Source organism: Somniosus microcephalus, chromosome 8, assembly GCF_052327205.1.
Source record: "Somniosus microcephalus isolate GS21.2 chromosome 8, FLI_Smic_1.0, whole genome shotgun sequence".
Taxonomy (NCBI): Eukaryota; Metazoa; Chordata; class Chondrichthyes; order Squaliformes; family Somniosidae; genus Somniosus; species Somniosus microcephalus.
In genome coordinates, this window is record NC_140994.1 from 246,821,354 (window position 1) to 246,843,003 (window position 21,650).

The 21,650-nt window shown below is 44.7% G+C and overlaps 1 protein-coding gene across 1 annotated transcript in view; it reads right to left on the bottom strand.

The window, feature by feature from the left end:
• Positions 1 to 2,185: 2,185 nt before the first annotated feature.
• Positions 2,186 to 21,650, bottom strand: part of stard15 (StAR-related lipid transfer (START) domain containing 15) — a 134,942-nt gene continuing 115,477 nt past the window's right edge. Inside the window, exons 5-6 of the mRNA XM_085995948.1 lie at positions 11,449 to 11,501; positions 2,186 to 10,441 (exon numbers count right to left, since the gene is read on the bottom strand). Of these exons, the coding sequence (XP_085852074.1) occupies positions 10,211 to 10,441; positions 11,449 to 11,501 (284 nt within the window). The 3' untranslated portion in view covers positions 2,186 to 10,210. The remainder of the gene's footprint in view (positions 10,442 to 11,448; positions 11,502 to 21,650) is intronic.

The following is a 21,650-nucleotide window of genomic DNA, read 5'->3' on the forward strand; positions in this document are numbered from 1 at the left end:
GCTAGGCAACATGAGAAGTCAACCCGCAATCCAACAACAAACTGGGCCAGTAATTCCTGTCCCAACGTGTGAGTACGGACGGGGTACTCACGCGTGGGCCCGGAGGAATTGCCGGTTTTCAGCATGCACAGCGCATGCGGGGAAAACCGGCATTTCCTCTCCTCTGACCCAAGGGGTTAAGAGGCGGAACGCGTGCGAGGTTTCAGGTAGCGCGTGCGCGCTGAACTTCCCTTTTTTTTGAAGAGTTGCCCGTGGGGAAAAGACTCCGGTTTTTATGCGTGAAAAAAGCAGCCGTAAGTACTTACTTTTAACAGGTAAGTGGTCTATTAAGTAAAATTAGAACATTTTTCCACAGGTTCATTATTTTTGAAGACTTTACAGCAAGGTAAGTGTATTTTTAGCCCCGATTTTTTTCAAAATTTAAAATTATTGTTTAAAATATTTTTTTACAGTTATTTATAGTTCATTTAAGTAGTGCGATGTTTTTTTAAATTTTCTTTCAAGTTTAAGTAGTGTTTTGGGGCCAGGAGTTTTCATGAGTTTGACAGTTCTTACTATCAAACTCATGAATGAACTTTTGCAACCTCCCATTGGTTGCCCAGTGCTCACGTGATCCCAGCCAGCTAATCGCACTAAGTACGCCGCTAGGTCACGCACGCACAGCGCGGCAGGACCTGAAGCGGGCCAGTGACAGGAAATGCAATGCGGGCCAGGATTGAAATGTCAGCGCACCGGGTAAGTGCACATCGGGGGCTTGCACCCGCGGCAAGCCCCCGAACCTAATTTCTGGGCCACTGTGTTTCATAAGAGGCCACTGCCTGTGTTGAACCTCTGCCTACACCATAGCATCACCACACTTCAAAGTAATTCACTCTCTCTGAAGCACTTTAAGAAGTTTCTGAGAGATGTGATAAGGTGTTACATAAATGAAAGAACCTCTTTCTTTTGCTACAGGAATGAGGCTAACCTTCTGCACTTTCTCCCTTACTCTTCCTGTGTGACAAAAGAAATGCTTCTAAGAATTAAAGTATTAAACAGACATAATCAATCTACTGAATAACTTTGATGGTTGCTGGAAAATTGTTGCAGAGTCTAAACCGCCTCACTTGAATCATGAGCTCTAAATAACCTCGTGTTTTGTACAGATAATGGGTAAAGCTAACCGGGGAGTTTTTAATGTTATTGAAAGCATAATGATGTCATGAGAACCAATCCGTGTAGATGTGAACAAGCTACCTTTTGTGGCCTTTAGTGGCATTTTTAATCTTGATCCTGAATACTAATGATAAAAGCCAGTGTGAAAGGCAATACTCTTTTCAAGATAAAGAATTATGTTCTACAGCACTGGAAATTTCCATAACTTATCATTAGATGTAACTGTTTATGAGGTGGAACAGCAACAGGACTATCTTGTTGGTATATGGCATGCTGCTGGGGCTAGTTATGGGGTTGAGTATCTCTAAGCTTTAACACAGCATTGCATCCACTGTAAGGAATGCTTTCTTCTCTTCAATACAAGAGGTATATTCATGCCAGAAAATGCTGTAATCTGATAAGATAATGCAACTTAATTTGATCTACAATTTTAAGGAAATACATAAAAGACTGATGCAAGAATCTTTGGCCCTCAGCAATACTGGAATACACATGTGCTGTCTTGCCAAACTCTCTTGACTGCCTGGAAGGCGGCATGAAAAATAATGGGACAAGTAAAGGCCATTCGGCACATCAAGTCCACACTTGCCACAGACCAGTCAGGATCTCATGGCCTCCATTCCATTCAATCAGTCTCCTGAGGGAAAGTTCTGCATATGTATTTCCTACCTCTATACATAACTGCGGAACATTTATCCATGCCCATATCTCCACTATTCTACCCTTGCCTGCTGCTCTTCATAGACAACACAGGCTTGATGGGCTGAATGGTCGCCTTTTGTGTTGTGAGATTCTATGACAACACTTCACTCAGTAGGACAAGAACCATCATGGTCCTGTGGAGTATTTGATCATCTCAGTCTATATGTATTCTCTAGTTCAGTTCGCAACCATATATTTCTGATGATTTTTGGTCTTATCTTTCACTGCTAAAGCTTACCATCAGCTTGCCAAGACAGTACACAAATCTATCTTCATTGTGTAACTTTACAATGTCATCTGGAAATAAAACCAACTTACAAGATATATATACACTGTTGAAATGAGTTTAATATTTTGTTATCAGTCTCGACAACTGGCCAAATTCAAGTTTATTAACATTTATCGCAGGCTCCTTGATGAACGCTTGACTTTTCTTTTTAAAGTCCTGTACTATCTAAAATATTATTTCGACTAAAGGAAAAGAAAATAGCAGCACACAATCAAAGGCTAAAGATTCTTTAAGCACAAAAATCGCAGACTCCAGTTACATGCACAAAACAAAAAAATCGTCAAAAACGAATGTCTCTGTTAATAATAATATCCTAAGCTATTCTTGTACGCCGTATTTTTCCGTTAAAATAAAACACAATTCAAATTCCTTCAGGTTGCACCAACACGTCTGAGGATATTTAACTTACTAAAAAATAAAAGGACATTAATCTGCACGTCCGAATCTTACATGATCAATCTGGAACAGTAAAATTAGACATTTCCTTACAAATCCAGAGAATCTGAATGGATTTTGCAAGATGATGTCTAATATTATCTGCTAATTTATCCTAATAAAAATGGATCCTGTTGGGTTTGCAGTACAATCTAATGTAAATAAATTTTGCATCATCAGTGAGATTCTTTCTTTGTCATCCGCTGCTCGCTAATTCACATTTTATTTTTGTTATACTAATTGTATATCGTATTTTACTGAAGAACCCCAGTGCTTTCTCACATTACACTGATGACTATCTTATACTGTGGATTCTCAAACTCAAAAGCACAAATCTACTCTTAAAGGAACATCCAGGCACTGAATCAACATCACAGAATTGAGTCAACATTTGCTTTTACACATATCAGGCAACATCTCCTCTTTCGAATTGGGGCTAGCACTGTTTCAAGGGTAAAAACCAATGTAAATGATTATTTTCACCCCAGCAATAAACTTCATTTTGATTATTTTCCCCCACCTCTGCCACAGGGACTGCCACTCTTGCTAGTGTACAGTTCCAAAGGTACTGGGCACAATCTTGTACATTGCCCAAGTGATGGTTCTTCATGTATTAGCCTAGGCAGTGAACACTGGAGATCATGTGTGAAGGTTAAAGACCACTTCACCATGGCAGCATCTCTGTCACCGTTCCTTCACCGTCAATGGGTCAAAATCATTCAACTCCCTCCCTAACAACACTGTGGGAGTACCTTCACCACACGGGCTGCAGCGGTTCAAGAAGGCGGCTCACCACCACCTTCTCAAGGGCATTTAGGGATGGGCAATGAATGTTGGCCTTGCCAGCGATGCCCACATCAGATGAATGAATAAAAAAAAAATTACTATTGAGCCTGATTTTATCCTCACCCAATATCCACACATTACATTGAATGCCAATCAGGGTTGGGAACCCTGGAGCATTCTTTCCATCCCTAGCTCAGGGGAACTGCGACCAATTGTAGCACCTGAACTGCTGCCTTGAGTGACATCAGCCAGTTGCTGATGGACCAGGGATTGAATTTGGGACTTTCCTGGTCATAGGAACATTCGGAAGAGGAGTAGGCCAAACTGTCCCTCGGGTCTGCTCTGCCATTCAATTAGATCATGGCTGATCAACACCTCAACTCCATATACCTACCTTTGCTTCATATCCCTAGCTATCCTCAACTAACAAAAAACTATCGCTCTCAGTTTTGAAAGTTCCAATTCACAGCCTTTTGGAGCAGAGATTTCCAACTGTCTACTGCCCTTTGTGTGGAGAAGGTGCTTCCTGATTTCTCTCCTGAATGATCTAGCTCTAATTTTAAGATTATGTCTCCTCATTCTTGATTCCCCCACCAGAGGAAATAGTTTTTCCGTATCTACCCTATCGAATCCTTTTAGCATTTTAAACACCTCGCTCAGATCACCCCTCAAGGGAATATATGCCAAGTTTATGCAGCCTGTCATAAGAACATAAGAATTAGGAGCAGGAGTCGGCCATACGGCCACTTGAGCCTGCTCCACCATTCAATAAGATCATGACCTCAACTCCACTTTCCCACCCGATCCCCATATCCCTTGATTCCCTGAGAGTCCAAAAATCTATCTATCTCAGCCTTAAATATACTCAACGACTCAGCATCCACAGCCATTTGGGGTAGAGAATTCCAAAGATTCACAACTGTGTGAAGAAATTCCTCCTCATCTCAGTCTTAAATGGCCGACCCCTTATCCTGAGACTATGCCCCCTAGTTCCAGACTCTTCAGCCAGGGGAAGCAGCCTCTCAGCTTCTACCCCTCAGAATATTATGGGGTCGATTTTCATTGACCCGTGGAGTCAGGATTGGAGGTGTGCGGGGGGTTAAGGTCCTGAATTCGGGGGTCCCGACAGCATCCCGCCCCCAACCCACCTCCACGTAAGTTTCAAAGGAGGCGGGTACCCGCCCCGCACTGGGACCCGCCTACCCGAGGCAGGAAGGGATTAGTGCCAATTAACTGCCTGTTAACAGGCAGTTTTTAGCCTAATCCCTATTTTAAAGCTTGAAGTGTGGGATTCCCAACGGCTCCAAACCACGCCAAGTTAGAGGAGGTGGGCCGTCGGTTTGAAAGACTTGGAGGGGTCGAGATGTTGGTATTCAGGTAAGTGATGAGTGCATGAGTGCAAAGGTAAGTGTGTTTGGTGTGTCTAAAGTGTGTAAAGAAGTTTAAATTACCTGTACTTACCTTTTCAGCCTTCCTTCCTCTAGGTTTCGGGAGTCCATCATCTCACCGGCACAGAAAGCAGAATGGCTGTGATCTGTCAAAAGTGACAGCCTGCAGCTTTCTGTGCCAGTGAGATTTCTAACTGAGTCTGTGTAGAAGGACTCAGGTTAGAAGACTCAGTGTTTGACAGCTTCAAACAGCTGTGAAACACTGATATTTCATCTGTCAAAACGTCTTGACAGATGAAATTTCAGTCTGTGACGTCACCTGTTGCCGGGTGGCCCTTAACTGGCCTGCTGAGCCCGCTGGGCGGGCTCAACAAGGTCAATCAAGTCAAAATTGCGTGGATTGGCCGCATCTCGATGGAGGCGGGACTACAACCCCGAAAGTTGTAGTCCCGCCTCCTTCCTGACTTCTGAATGAAAATCACCCCCTATATGTTTCAATGAGATCACCTCTCATTCTTCTAAACTCCAGAGAGTATAGCCCCAATCTACTCAATCTCTCCTCATAGGACAACCCTCTCATCCCAGGGATTAATCTAGTGAACCTTTGTTGCACCGCCTCCAAGGCAAGTATATCCTTCCTCAGGTAAGGAGACCAAAACTGTGCCCAGTACTCCAGGTGTGGCCTCACCTAAGCCCTGTACAATTGTAGTAAGACTTCCTTACTCTTGTATTCCAACCCCTTTGCAATTATGTCCTCATAATTTAACCCTTTAAGCTCCGGTATCATTCTGGTGAATCAGCGCTACAACCCCTCCAAGGCTGCTATATCCTTCCTGAGGCGCGGTGCCCAAAACCGAATGCAGTACTCCAGATAGGGGTCTGCCCAAGGCTTTAGGCAACTGAAGCATAACTTCCTCCCGCTTGTATTCCACATGTGACCATAACAGTTGCTGCGCCTGGCATACATTTACCAAATGAGACATTGGGAGAGCTGAAGGATGTTTTCTAACAAAACTATATATTTCCTCTACACACCATGTTAAGATCTCAGCATGGCACAGTACATGGCCAAAGATCGGAAATCACTTACTGAGGTGCCAAATCTCTTGTGTCAGAACATATGGGGGGGAGGGAAGGATGTACTTGCCATGGAGGGAGTACAGCAAAGATTCACCAGACTGATACCTGGGATGGCAGGAATGACATATGAGGAGAGATTGGGTCGATTGAGCTTATACTCGCTGGAGTTTAGAAGAATGAGAGGGGATCTCATTGAAACTTATAAAATTCTAACAGGACTAGATAAACTAGATGCAGGAAGGATGTTCCCAATGGCGGGGGAGTCCACAACCAGGGGTCACAGTCTAAGGATAAGGGGCAAGCCATTTAGGACAGAGATGAGGAGGAATTTCTTCACCCAGATGTAATGATATCAGCAAATAGTGATGTTATTTGCCTGTTCGATTATGCTGCCTTAATAGCATGATTGCAGGTATTGATTACTTATGCCTGACCAGCAGAGGTCATGTGACCGAGAGAAGCAAGGCAGAGAGTTTTACTTTCTGTTTCATTCTAGATGCATCACAGCATGGTGTGTTCTGTAAAGGCTGTTAAAAAGAGTTGAATAGACTTTAGATTAAAACTCATTCTCTTTCATAAATGAGTCGTTATTGAACCCACAAAGAAATCAAAACATGATGTCAGAAGTGGCTGAAAGAGAAAAAATCTGAAGTTAGCAACTCGATGGGACAGTGAAAGGAGTTGTGGCAAGTAAGCGAAATCAGCTCTCCACATATTAGCAAGCCAGAAGAGAACATCGTTGCTTACCATTAGAGAATAGCTAACGAAGTGAAAAATGGAAGGTTTACTCCCACTGGCGATGCTTCAGTTGTCAGGTAATGTGGCTGAAAATTGGAGAAGGTTCAAACAACGTTTAGAGTTGTATTTAGCGGCAATCGGAGCTGACGAGAAAAGTAATAAACAGAAATCGTCACTGTTCTTACATGTCGTGGGTGATGCAGCGCTGGAGGTATATAATAATTTCATATTTGCTGTTGATGGAGACAAAATGAAGCTAGATAAAGTAATTGAACAGTTTGAGGCCTACTGCATACCTAAACGCAACGTGACCTTTGAGAGGCACATATTTTTCACATGTGTACAGAAAATCGGCGAGACTATTGATCAGTATGTGACTGAACTGAGAAACCGAAGCAAATCGTGTGAATTTGGGAGACTGACAGACTCGCTGATAAAAGACAGACTGGTGTGTGGTATTCCAGATAATGGTCTAAGGGAAAGACTGCCAAGAGAGCAAGATCTAGACCTGGGAAAAGCCATAGCACTGTGTAGGGCTACAGAGACTGTGAAGTTGCAGGCAAAGGAGCTGTTCAGTGACAGAAGCTACAACGTGGATGCAGTGAGAAAGAACGGATACAAACCGTTTAACAAAGAGAGCGCCAATGTGAAAAAAGAGACGTGGCCAGCAAACGAAAATGAAAGGGACAATCGGAAGTCATGTAGTCGATGCGGTACACAGCATCCACCAAGAAAGTGTCCAGCATATGGTAAAACATGCAATAGATGCAACAAAAACAACCATTATGCCCGTTGCTGTAAGAACCAAGCGCAACAAAGCAAGGTCCATACAGTAGATGAAAGCGAGATAGAGGAATTCAATGTAGATGTTGTGTCTGAAAACAAAAAAGAAGAAAGAGACTGGATGTTGACACTAAAAGTGAATGACATACACATTCCATTTAAATTGGATACTGGAGCACAAGTTAATGTGATATCAGAGACCGATTTTAAGAGAATTAGACCCAGACCAAAGTTACATGGAATACAAGTGAAAGTGACCGGATACTCAGGTACTGATATACCAGTGAAAGGAAAATGCATTGTCAAAGTAACACACAAGGACAGAGAGCACACGCTAGCATTAATCGTGGTGCCAAAGGATGTGCAAGCCATACTAGGTTTAAAAGCCTGTGAGAGACTGAACCTGGTAAAGAGAGTCCTCGTTGTGGAAAGTGAAAGAGAGACAGTCTATGATGAACTGAATGTTGCGTACACACCGGGTAAGCTGATGTATACAGCAGACACGTTGTCCAGAGCTGTTGACCCAGGAGAGCCCGCAAACACAGTGAAAAGACTGAAGTACAAGGCAAAAGATAGTGGAACTGACTTCGACCAGAGCATGCTTGTATACCGCACAACGCCGCTCGAGTGTGGTATGTCACCAGCCCAACTCCTGATGGGACGTCGGCTAAGGTCAAACCTACCCATCCTGGAGAACCTCCTGAAAACAAAAGAGGGGGAGAAAGTGAGGAAGTTCAAAGAACAACCTGATCACACAGCTGAGAACCAATCATCTGAGGCAACAACTCAGATTCAAGGACAATCAATCAGAAAATCCTCAAGACACATGAAGCCCCCTGAGAGACTCATTGAGCAAATTTAAGGACTATTGTTACAGAAGGAAGTAATGTTATCTTATTCTTTCTTCAAGTTCTAGTGTATTGACATATTTCATGTGAACACACAAAGCAAGGTTAAAAAACCTTGATCATGATAATGATAATGTAAGTTCATTAAGTGTTACAGTTAAAATGCAGATTAATACAAAGAAAACATGTTGTTAGCTAAAAGTAAAATACTTTTGTTTTAAGAAAGGGAGATGTAATGATATCAGCAAATAGTGATGTTATTTGCCTGTTCGATTATGATGCCTTAATAGCATGATTGCAGGTATTGATTACTTATGCCTGACCAGCAGAGGTCATGTGACCGAGAGAAGCAAGGCAGAGTTTTTTACTTTCTGTTTCATTCCAGATGCATCACAGCATGGTGTGTTCTGTAAAGGCTGTTAAAAAGAGTTGAATAGACTTTAGATTAAAACTCATTCTCTTTCATAAATGAGTCGTTATTGAACCCACAAAGAAATCAATACACCAGAGAGTGGTGAACCTGTGGAATTCTCTACCACAGAAGTCAGTTGAGGCCAATTCATTAAATATATTCAAGAAGGAGTTAGATATATTTCTTAAGGCTAAAGGGATCAAGGGATATGGGGAGAAGGCAGGGACAGGGTACTGAATTTGGATGATCAGCCATGATCTGATTGAATGGCGGAGCAGGCTCGAGGGGCCGAATGGCCTACTCCTGCTCCTATCATCTATGTTTCTATGAGGGAAAAGGGCCCAAGCGGGAGTTGCTGACGTTAACTGTGCACTTGTATTATTGACCAGGAGCACGTGTGTGCAATTGCACAGGGTGACCATTTAGCACGTTAATTTTTCATGTATTGGGCTAGCTACAGCATTAGCATACAGCATTAGCACATGACTACATGCTTCAGCATGGGACCATCTAACCAGCTAAAGTCTAGCTGAAACCATACTTCTAAATGTTGACGGTATCCTGGCAAGTTGGTTCATGGTGAATTGTGCGAGCCATGTCCCATTGGTCATAAAGTGTTGTTCACTGGGCTAATCTGGTTAAAGATGCCATTCGTTATTTGTAATAGAATGATAGCCTGGGATCTCACAATTAGCAACAATTAACCTCAAATGTTTGTAGTCTTGCTCTACTGTCATTTTGATCAATATTGTGGACCTCATCACATCACAAGGACTTTTATACTCATGCATACTGAGGTTTCACCTGGAATTTAGAAACTCCGGCAAAATATAATTCATAAAGTGCCTACATTTTATAAACTAACAGTTGTTAACAGTAGCAATGCGATGTGGGGTTCAGATTGCTCTTGTAGCTTATACTGTCGATTTATATTTATTCATTAATCTTTGTACATCCCAAAAACGTATTTTGGTCAGCATGGCTCTTCTAAGTGGTGTCTCTGAAGGAATCTGATTGAAGGATGGAACCTATTAGGATTTTAAAAGAGACAGTATCCCTTTTCATATTGAATTCACTATATGCTGGTGTTCTTTAATAAAGGCACCATCCTAAAGCCAGCCAAGGCTCAGTGGGAATGACATCAAATGGCTTCTTTTGTGGTGAATGACTTAAAAATGGAATAATAATAATAAACACAAAAAACACAGCAAAACCACATGCTAATCCATCCGCACACAATAACTGTGCTAATATCGTCTGGATTATAGGTCAATGTTGCAACATGTATGAAATCCACGGCCATTTGAGGAACCTGAGCTGTAAAATGTAACCAGAACCCTTTCCAGCTGCTTCCTATTCAGTGTCAATTGGCCTCTCTTGGTCCTAACTGCAATGTTTCAGTTTGAGTACATCAAGACTCCGCAGAACTGTTTATAAACCGTAAAGGCTTGTGTTATGTGAATTTGAAATGCTACTTGGTTTAGGTAGTGCCACTGAGTGTGAAAGGGATACTGGGTCTTCAAATCCCATTAAATGATCCTATCTCTCTCTATCTCTCTCTCTCTCTTTTTTATTCCCTGCCCTCGTGTGTCTGTTATGATTCCTTGGAGTAGCTATCCTCCTCATCGCTGATGTGGACTTTCTCCTCCGACAGGCTGCTCTCGTCAATATTCTCCAGCGAGGCGGCGTGCTGCAGCGATAGTTCCGAAAGGCTGACGCTAGGCAGCGTGTTCTGTTCCGGGTAGACCCAGGGCTTGAAGTGTGGGTTGTGTTTCTGCTTCCACTCGGGGTACTTCAGACAGGCTTTGTAAATCCGCTTCATAGCCTGAATGAAACAGAAAGAAAGTACCCTGCGTAAGACAGTTATACTGGACACTGTCGGCCACTTCCTTTAGACTGAAACCACTTGAACTAACTGCAGGGGGAAACTTTGATACCAGTTTTCTGCCCCTCTTCTCCTATTTGAAGGGGCTGCTCCTCAGCCTCTGGCTCCACTTCAGTCCCACGCTCCTGATCATTGGCCAGCCCATGCGGAGGGGGACCGGCAAGTCAGAGGACCTCCTCGTGGGTCTGCTCCTGGGCCTGGCCAAAGTGACCATCTACAGCTCCAGGTTAGATGCGGTCCATGGGAGTGGTCACTCTGGCTGCCCGACTCTCTTCTGCGATCTTGTCCGCACCCAGGTGGCCCTGGAGAGGGAGCACGCAGTGTCCGCCAGTACGGTTGAGGCCTTCCATGACCGGCGGGCACCGCAGGGACTGGAGTGCGCAGTGGATAATAGTAATAACATTATTATTAAAGTTTTATTCTGGCCTCTTGTGAATCCCCGATTTTATCTGCTCCACCATTGGCCTCCATACCTTCAGCTGCCTAACCCCTGGAACTCCCTCCCTACATCTCTCCGCCTCTCTACCTCCCTCTCCTCCTTTAAGATGCTCCTTTAAACCTACCTCTGTGACCAAGCTTTTGGTCACCTGTCCTAATATCTCCTTATGTGGCTCGGTGTCAAATTTTGTCTGATAATCGCTCCTGTGAAGCATCTTGGGCCATTTTACTACGTTGAAGGCGCTATGTAAATGCAAGTTGTTGTTTATATGTTTCCTTTAGGTTTGTGATTAAGTTCTTTAATAGTTGTGCCCCTTAAAAGCGGGGGCACTTTTGTTTGCTTTTTGGCCGGTGACACTGGAACGACCCCATGTCCCCTTCTGGGTTATTTTAGAGAAAGATACCAGTTTTCCTGCTAATAAATATCTCATTGTCTCCAGACCAACTCAGCAGGTGGATTCACCATGAACTGCTCCAAGGGTGCACGTTGGGCAGCGCTCATTCCTTACCTTGGGAGCTACAAATTGGGAAACTCTATTCACAACCCATTTTGGTAATGACCCTGTAAAATATAAAGAGAACAATTTAATAGAAACACAGAAAGGGGAATTTAATCACCCAGCGACTTCTCGCTGCTGGGAAAACTTCCAAACTGCGGCAATCATCAAATCCTCCCACATACCCGTGTCACAAATGAAAATTCATTTCTGCTGCTGACATAAAAGTGCAAGGTTGAATTAGAAATGTAATGGTTTGGAAAATGCAATTAAAGTCCGTACGCTTTGCCCCGGACTTCGATTTAACTGTGAACATCAAATGGAAACACACAGCAGGTCAGACAGTATCTGAAGGAGAAAGGCAGATTAATGTTTTAGCTGGGATCCTTCACCAGAACGTTAGCTTTTATAGGTTAACCTTTCAGGTAGGACTTTTCCATCTTTCTCTTTCAGATGCTAACTGTCTTGCGGTTTCTGTTTTTTTTCCCCTCTCCAATTTCTAGAATTCAGTGTTTTCTTCTGCTATTACATTTAGCCAGACAGGGTTTTATTTCTGTACGAGAACTTTTCAGTCATGAACAATGTTTTTTTTTGAAGGGCTATGGGGAACGAGCAGGGGAGTGGGATTAATTGCACAGCTTTAGCACGATGGGCCGAATAGCCTCCTCCTGTGCTGTATCATTGTAGGATTCTATGAGTTGTAAAAATGGGGTAGGAAAAAAAGGAATAAATGCAGAGAAACTGTTAAGTGTAGGGAAGATTTTCCAATTGGTTACACCTGATTAACGGGCATGAAGTGGTACTGGTGGGTAGATCGTTGAAGCTATCAGAACACTATGAAGTTCATTCTGCAACATGCAGTGGAGGCAGCCGGTGCTAATTTGCTGCACTTCAGTCCCATGCTCCTGACCTATGGCCACCCGGTGCGGAGGGGAGGGGGCGGGTCGGAGGAGCTCCTCGCAGGACTGCTCCTGGGCCTGGCCAAAGTGGCCATTAATAGGTCCAGGCAGTGGGCGGTCGAGGGGGTCGTTCGGCCCGATTGCCTGCCTCTCTTCCGCGGCAATGTTTGCGCCCGGGTGGCCCTGGAGATGGAGCACGCGGTGTCCGCCGGCACACTTGAGGCCTTCCGAGACCGGTGGGCGCCGGGGGGACTGGCATGCATCATCACGCCAGCCAATTTGATTTTAATTTAATTTGATAAGTTTTAAAAATTAATCTAGTGTTTTTTAAGCTTCTTTACAGTCCACTTGTTCGGTCGGGAGAGCGAGAGGCTTTGCTCGGTGATGCAGAGAGCTCTGGTGATGGAGAAGAATGTCAACCAGAGTCTGCCGGATCTGCACAAACTCTCCACTGGGAGCATCAACCTTCATCTGTGTGAATTCCTGGAGACCCATTATCCGGATGCACAAGTGAAGATGACCAAGAAGCTTGGAGATCACATCACCAACTTGCAGAGACTGGGACCCCTGCCTTGTAGGCATGAGGGCGTGTGACTTCGTACAAAGAGCTGAGACTTGAGCTCTGTAAATGTCATTTACTGTAAAATGTTCAAAATTTAAATTAAAAAAAAAATAATGCAAGAGCTGACTAATGTCTGATTGAACTACTATCCCAAAGTTCCTATCCCCTGAATCAGAGGGCAGTGAGTTCAAGTCCCACTCCAGAGACTTGAGCACAAAAATCTAGGCTGACACTTCGGCCTAGAAATTGAGTGCCCTTAGCGCCAATTTTGCGGCGCTAGAGGGCCTAGCGCTGCAATTGGCGCCGGCGCCGAAATTGCCTGGGGCCCTTCCGCCGCGGTAGACCGGTAGCGCTGCGCCGGCACCGATGACGTCATCGGTGTGCGCAGCGTCCCGGTTGCCATGCCGACGGGCCCCAGCGCCGAAATTCAGTTGCGGCCGCCTCGCCCGTGGCAGCCGCAACTAAGACTCTGGCAACAGAGTCTTACAAGCCTTTGCGCCGGCGCATTAAAGGCCCCGCGGCGGCCGGCCGCTTTCCCGCCGGCCGCCTGGCCGCAGCTCCCTCCCCGGACTTCCCCCCCCCCCGGAACAGAAGCAAGCCCGGCACTTGTCCGAGGTGCCGGGCTCATTTTTATAAAGATTTTCGCGGGCCGCGGCCGGGTGCAGGCAGCTCCTCCTTAAGGGAAGGAGGAGGCCTGCACTTCCCGAGCCTGCCGCACCGCATCGGGTGCCGCAGCGCCGGAATTGCGGCGCGAAACGGCAGTTAGCGCCGAATTACCGCCGCAAAGACCCTTCAGTAGCGCCGGCAGCCGTTTGGGCGCGGCCCTGCTGAATTTTTGGCGCGCGCAGGGGGACTTAGCGCCGGCACTAACTTCCGGCGCTAAAGCCCTGGCTAAGCCAAAACTCAATTTCTAGGCCTTCCAGTGCAGTACTGAGGGAGTGCTGCACTGTCAGAGGTGCCGTCTTTCGGATGAGCCGTTAAACCGAGGCCCCGTCTGCTCTCTTGGGTGGACCTAAAAGATCCCATGGCACTATTTTGAAGAAGAGGAGGGGAGTAATCCCCGGTGTCCTGGCCAATATTTATCCCTAAAACAGATTATCTGGTCATTATCACATTGCTGTTTGTGGGAGTTTGCTGTGCGCAAATTGGCTGCCGCGTTTCCTACATTACAACAGTGACTACACTTCAAAAGTACTTTATTGGCTGTAAAGCGCTTTGGGACATCCGGTGGTCATGAAAGGCGCTATATAAATGCAGGTCTTTCAAGTCTTTCTTTTTCATTGTTCTTTGCTAGACTTCACCCTCAGCATGTAACCTGACCACCAATTCATTCCATCAAAGAGCACAAATTAAACCTTCCTTCAACATGTTTTTGAATTTCAATGGGAGCAATGATAATAAACGATAAAGCGAGTAAGATGAAGTATGGTTGTAGCTACTTTAAATAATAAAGTTTTGTAAAACAATATAAACATCAATTGATAAATGGGGCGTTTTCCTACATTAAAGGCGCTAGATGCAGGAAGGATGTTCCCGATGGCCGGGGAGTCCAGAACCAGGGGTCACAGTCTAAGGATAAGGGGTAAGCCGTTTAGGACAGAGATGAGGAGGGCTTTCTTCACCCAGAGAGTGGTGAACCTGTGGAATTCTCTACCACAGAAGGCAGTAGAGGCCAATTCATTAAATATATTCAAGAAGTTAGATATATTTCTTGAGGATAAAGGGATCAAGGGATATGGGGAGAAAGCAGGGACAGGGTACTGAATTTGGATGATCAGCCATGATCTCATTGAATGGTGGAGTAGGCTCGAGGGGCCGAATGGCCTACTCCTGCTCCTATCTTCTATGTTTCTAGATAAATGCAAGTAGTTGTAAAAGAACAGAAGGTGCGGAGAGATTTCAATTACTCGCGGGTTCCGCTGGTTTCAGTTAGATTCTCGCCCGCCCGCGGCAGAATGAGGCCACAGTGGTTTTGACGTACCCCCCGACCAACTATCCCACCAAGAATGTTGCAGCAGGTAACTACATGATGACTCTGACTTCAGTTTGAATGGGACTAGAACAAGAGAACAGGGACGGCACATTAAGCGGGAGGGGGGGAAGAGTCACTTTGAGCTTTTTAATTCAGAAGTTAACATCAGCACCTGTAATGTGCTTGATGACTGCTGTGGTTGGTGACAACCTGGCATGACTGATTATATGTAAAACATTGTTACAACGCAATGAAATACATTCTACATAATGCCGCGTCACTGGCTTAGGCTGAACTTAACTGCCTATGTTAGGGTAATTAGACACAGACAGAAGCTCGTGCGACCACCAGAATGACTACTGCCATACCGTTGGGATCTTAAAGCAGCACTTCAGATAGCTCAATTGATCGAGGGTACCTTACTGTACAAACCCCCGCAGGGTCTCATGAGTATTCTTGCCATTAACTTTGACCTGAATAGCGAACACACCATAGAGTTCAATTAGCAAGATGGTGGAGCCATTGCAGAGCAAGACAAGGGATGAGCTGCTGAAGCAGCAATGCAGCAAGGAATATTCGACGTGAGGTCAAGATGCCTTCCAATATATGCCAGAGCTGCTCCATTTCATAAGTTGAAACCCACATCTGCAAATTAATGCAGCAAAAACCATCAACTACCCTTTCCCGCTCAGTTCCTCAAATATCACCAATTTCCATCTGTTGCTGTGTTGCTTTATTCTAACCAATGACGCCTAAATATGTAACACAACATAGAACTGAAGTGCAGTGTATTTATTACATTCACTGTGTGGTGTGTGATTGTGGTTAATGTGTTTTGTGAAGGTGCTTTCCCTTTATGCTAGTGGATTCTGTATGATGTTAACTGCCTAACCTATTTCTTCTAAGTAATTTCCCCTTTTGAAGGAATCAGTAAACTGGCTGGCTGCAGGGTTTCACTGACCTAACCTTCTTTTGGTGGGCATTATGAGGACACTGTTCAGTACTTCAGCCTGCTTTCTGGCCTCTTTACACTCACTTGCAAAGCGATGCTTGATGGCTCAGATGGCTTTCTTCGACAGCACCTCCCAAACCCGCAACCTCTACCACGTAGTAGGACAAGGGCAGCAGGTGCATGGGAACACCATCACCTGCAAATTCTCCTCCAAGTTACACACCATCCTGACTTGGAAGTATATCGCTGTCCCTTCATGTCGCTGGGTCAAAATCCTGGAACTCCCTCCCTAACAGCACTGTGGGAGTACCTTCACCGCACGGACTGCAGCGGCTCACCACCACCTTCTCAAGGGCAATTAGGGATGGGTAATAAATGCTGGCCTTACCAGCGACACCCACATCCCAGGAACAAATTTAAAAAAGATGTGATTCCTACATGCCACTGCAGTTGGGAGCTCTCTCAACATGTCATCTGATCTGTAGGAGAGCAGAATTTGGGCAGCTTAGATGTCTGTGAGTCCTGAACTCAAGTTTGTCTGTATCTGATCTCCCAGCATGTTAAAACTAACCAAGGAAGTTCCTTTAAGATTTGAGCCCAAGGCTTCCATAGCAATCTGGAGAGATATTTCCATTTTTCCCATTACCTACACCACCTAGGGCTCCATGACAGATGCCACAGAGATTCTCATGCGTTCCATGGTACACTGGAATATGAAGACCATTCTTCCATTACTACAGTTCTAGACAGCAAAATACTCCACACTCCTCCCTAGACCTTGCACTGTAATTAGCATTCATGCAGATGATTCTGCTTAGACAGAAGTCTTCATTTGTAAGCAGGCCATGTGAGATCTGAATCACTAGGCACTGGTGTTAAGACAGGAAGTCAAGTTGGACCTCCAGCCAACAAGTGCCTGACCTTACACAGCCAACACAATGCATTGTGACTTACCCTGTGCTTCGTCTTGAGCCTCATTATCTACATCATCTGGAATCTGTGTAGATGTGTTAGTGTCTGGCAGGGGTAGTGATAGCAATGCAGGGTGACATGAGATGCAGGCTTACTTGGGAGCACTGGCTGGGACTACAGTCTGTTCTTTCATTCCCAAGGAAGCGGAAGAGGTAAACAAAATATCAAAGTGCTGCTTGAAATAACCCCTCAAGCGCTGCTTTCACTACCCGATCCCCTCTGTGATGTTATTCAAGTTCAGTGCTTGCCTGTGTGTCACTCACTCAGTAGGACAACACAACAGGAGTGTTATGGTTCTAAACATGAGCTCGGAGGAAGCATGCAGCTTCACCATCCTCCGAGTCTCCGTGCTCTCCCAGCCTATGATTTCCAAGCTAGATGCCTTGAAAGGGGTAGAGGGCTTCAATTATTTGGGATTGTTGAAAGGTCTGTTCTAGAACCAGGGGTCACAGTCTCGGAATATGGGGTCGGCCATTTAGGTCTGAGTGAGGAGAAATTTCTTCACTCAGAGGGTGGTGAATCTTTGGAATTCTCTACCCCCAGAGGGCTGTGGAGGCTCAGTCGTTGAGTATATTCAAGACAGATCGATAGATTTTTGAATATTAAGGGAATCAAGGGATATGGGGATAGTGCAGGAAAGTGGAGATGAGGTAGAAGATCAGCCATGACCTTATTGAATGGTGGAGCAGGCTCGAGGGGCCAAGTGGCCGATTCCTGCTCCTATTTCTTATGTTCTTGGAGATTGACATAAAATTATAGAATGATACAGCACAGAAGGAGACCATTCGGCCCATCATGCCTTCAAAGTGACGATTGGGTCTACTTCCACCACCCTTGCAGGCAGTACATTCCAGTTCAACACAACTCGCTGCATAAAAGAATTTCTCCTCCTCTCCCAAATGCTTCTTTTGCCAATTATCTTAAATACGTTCTCTGGCTTCTGAGCCTCCCACCAATGGAAACAGTTTCTCCTTTATTTATTATCAAAACCCCTCATGATTTTGAACGCCACTATTAAGTCTCCCCTTAACCGCCTGTACAAGCCAATGATCATTTTTTTAAGTTGGCAGCAACTGCTGCTTGGTTATGTGGTGGCTTATATCGGGCCATTTGTACCCTGGAAATGCATTGTTTTTGTCGAATGTTCGGTGGTTTACCCCAATAAGTTAGCTTGGTCATTGACATTAACGACAGAGTCTTTTGGTCTGCATGTACAAAGGCCTTCTTGTCTTGCAACAACAACAACTTGCATTTATATAGCACCATTAACGTAGTAAAATGTCCCAAGGTGCTTCACAGGAGTATTATAAGACAAAAAATTTGCAAGCAAAAGAATAGTATAAAGATATTGAAAGTACACGGAGCAGAGACAAGGGGGGAAGATTTTAACCCCTCCCCCCCCACCCCACAACGGGCGGGAGAGGGTTGATCCCAAATGTGAGACCCGACACCAACCCGTCAAGAACACACTTACTTTCAGTTTAACCGTGTCATAAGAACATAAGACATAAGAGCAGGAGTAGGCCAATTGGCCCCTCGAGCCTGTTGCGCCATTCAATAAGATCATGGCTGATGTGATCTTGGCCTCCACTGCACTTTCTTGCCTGCTCCCCATAACCCTTGACTCCCCTATGGCTCAAATATCTGTCTATCAAGATTTACGACCCTCTGAGTGAAGAAATTCCTCCTCATCTCCATCTTAAATGGGCGACCCCTTATTCTGAAACTATGCCCCTTAGTTCTAGATTCCCCCACGAGGGAAAACATCCTCCCTGCATCGACCCTGTCAAGCCCCCTCAGAATCTTATATGTTTCAAAGAGTTCCCCTCTCATTCTTCTAAACTCCAATGAGTATAGGCCCAACCTGCTCAACCTTTCCCATAAGACAATCCCTTCTTCTCCAGAATCAACCTCGTGAACCTTCTCTGAATTGCCTCCAATGCAAGGATATCCCTCCTTAAATAAGGAGACCAAAACTGTATCTACTACTCCAGGTGTGGTCTCACCAACGCCCTGTACAGTTGTAGCAGGACTTCCCTACTTTTATACTCCATTCCCTTTGCAAAAACGGCCAAAATTCCATTTGCCTTCCTAATTACTTGTTGCACCTGCATGCTAACTTTTTGTGTTTCATGTACGAGGACCCCCAGATGCCTCTGTACCTTAGCATTTTGTAGTCTTTCTCCATTTAAATAATATTTTGCTTTTTTATTCTTCCTACCAAATGTCGGGTTTGTTCGAGTAACCAGCTCTGGAGAGGCGGGTTCGAGGTTTTAATATGCTAATGAGGGTCTTTTCATGAGATTTTGGTAGCCATTTAAATTTAATGGCTGCGGGCCGGGTTTCCCTGGGCTCGGGAAACCCGGCAGCTGAAGAGAGGTGGGAGCTGGCAGATCCAGCAGGTGAATGCTTTACCAGCATTGCTTGTAGGCCAGGAGGAGCAAGAGTGCTTCCCCCGGTTCCCCGAGCAAACCTGCTGCAATCTTTTCAAGCCCCCCTCCCACGCACTTCAATCTCCAGCCCCGTTAAATTCGGCAGGACCTTCGCGTTTCCGACACTTCCTGGTTTTTGACCCCTCTGCTAAGGGAAATAGGTCCTTTCTATCTTCTTTATCTATGCCCTTCATAATTTTATGCACCTCAATAAGGTCTCCCCTCAGCCTCCTCTGTTCCAAGGAAAACAGACCCAGCCTATCCAGTCTTTCCTCATAGGTAAGATTCTCTACTCCCAGCAACATCCTTCTCAATCTTCTCTGTACCCTCTCCAGTGCAATCACATCTTTCCTGTAATGTGGTGACCAGAACTGCACACAGTACTCTAGCTGAGGCCTAATTAGTGTTGTATGTAGTTGAAGCATAACCCCCCTGCTCTTATATTCTATGCCACGGCTAATAAAGGCAAGCATTCCGTATACCTTCTTAACCACCTTATCTACCTGGCCAGCTACCTTCAGGGATCTGTGGACATGCACTCCAAGGTCCCTTTGTTTCTCTATACTACTCCGTGTCCGGCCATTTAATGTGTATTCACTTTCCTTGTTAGTCCTCCCCAAATGCATTACCTCACATTTCTCTGGATTGAATTCCATTTGCCACTGTTCTGCCCACCTGACCAATTTATTGATATCTTCCTGCAGTCTACAGCTTCCTTTCCAGTATCAACCACACAGCCAATTATAGTATCATCTGCAAACTTCTTAATCATACCCCCTTTATTCAAGTCTAGATCATTGATATATACCACAAAAAGCAAGGGACCCAGTACTGAGCCCTGCGGAACCCCACTGGAAACAGCCTTCCAGTCACAAAAACACCCATCAACCATTACCCTCTGCTTCCTGCCTCTGAGCCAGTTTTGAATCCAACTTGACACTTTGCCCTGGATCCCATGGGCTTTTAACTTCGTGACCAGTCTGCCATGTGGAACCTTAGCAAATGCCTTGCTAAAGTCCAAATACACAACATCAAACGCAATACCCTCATCTACTCTCCTTGTTACCTTTTGTTCAACGCTCTACATTCTCTTTTGAGGGTCAAATTCCAGTACCCCCTTCACTATTCGAAAACCTCACCCAAGTGGCTATTCTTCATATGCGAGGATATAGAGTTACTGTTGGCAAGCTATTGAGAGTCAAACCCGTTCCTGTTCTTAGCATATCCCAAAAAGAGGTGAATTTCCCATCAGTAGATAATGAATGGGAGCAGGGACATTAGCTGTCTTTCCCCCTCTCTAGCCCAAAGGGGGCTCTGAGAGGCGCATCTCTAACTTGTGAGTCAACATGTGGTCTTGAAATGGTTGACCGAACCATGAGCAAGTTTGAGATATTAAGTGCGCGATATATTCCTGAAGTTTAAGTTTAATTAAGGCATAATTCCAGGAAGTTAAACCCAACAATATCACTAAGATTGACTAAAAAAATACATTACAATTGTAGAACTAAAATTGGAGCTGAATAAAATGGCAGAGTCTATTTTCTCATTGTATTGGTTCAACTAACTTTGCTAGGTTTGGTTCACTTGGCATTCAATCCTAACTCGCAGGGAAGCGGTGTGTTTGATGTTAGGTCTGATGTGGATCCCCCTCTGTTTTAATAACCTTGGCTTCCCTGCATTTGCCATTCAAATGCTGTCACTGATGTGTGGGAACAGTGTTGAAAGAGACTGGTGCAGCGTTTCTACATTATTTATTGCCCAAAATAGAGGCTGTCTGGGTTAACAACCAAGCTTTCTTTGTGAAGAGATCCAAAAAAGAAAAAAGGGAGGCAAGGATTTGCCTCATAAACATTGTTTTGCAAGTTCTAAACTAGGCACGATCGGTTTTGATTTTGGATTTAACTCTCTCCATTTGGAATCCGAATGGTCTGAAGACGAGTCTGGAAAAAGAAGGAAATTGGTCGGGAAAACTTTCGTAGATCATAACAAAAGTATATGCCTGCCCTCTGAGCTGGCTTTGATGCACTGACCACATGGTCACCAGCTCACCAAGCAAATCAACAGATTAGACGGCATTTTTCTCAACTTTCATGTAACTAGGCTCCTTGGATAGAAAGATCTTGTTGATCTAAGAGGTCTTTGATTTGTTGAAAAAAGAAAGACTTGCTTTCATGTAGCGCCTTTCATGACCACTGGATGTCCCAAAGCACTTTACAGCCAATGAAGTACTATTTGGAGTGAAGTCACTGTTGTAATGTAGGAAACGTGGCAGCCAATTTACACGCAGCAAGCTCCCACAAATAGTAATGTGATAATGATCAGATAATCCGCTTTAGTGATGTTGATTGAGGGATAAATATTGGCCAGGACACCAGTCAAAACTGCCCAACGCATTACCGGCAACCGGCTACCGACCATAGAGCAC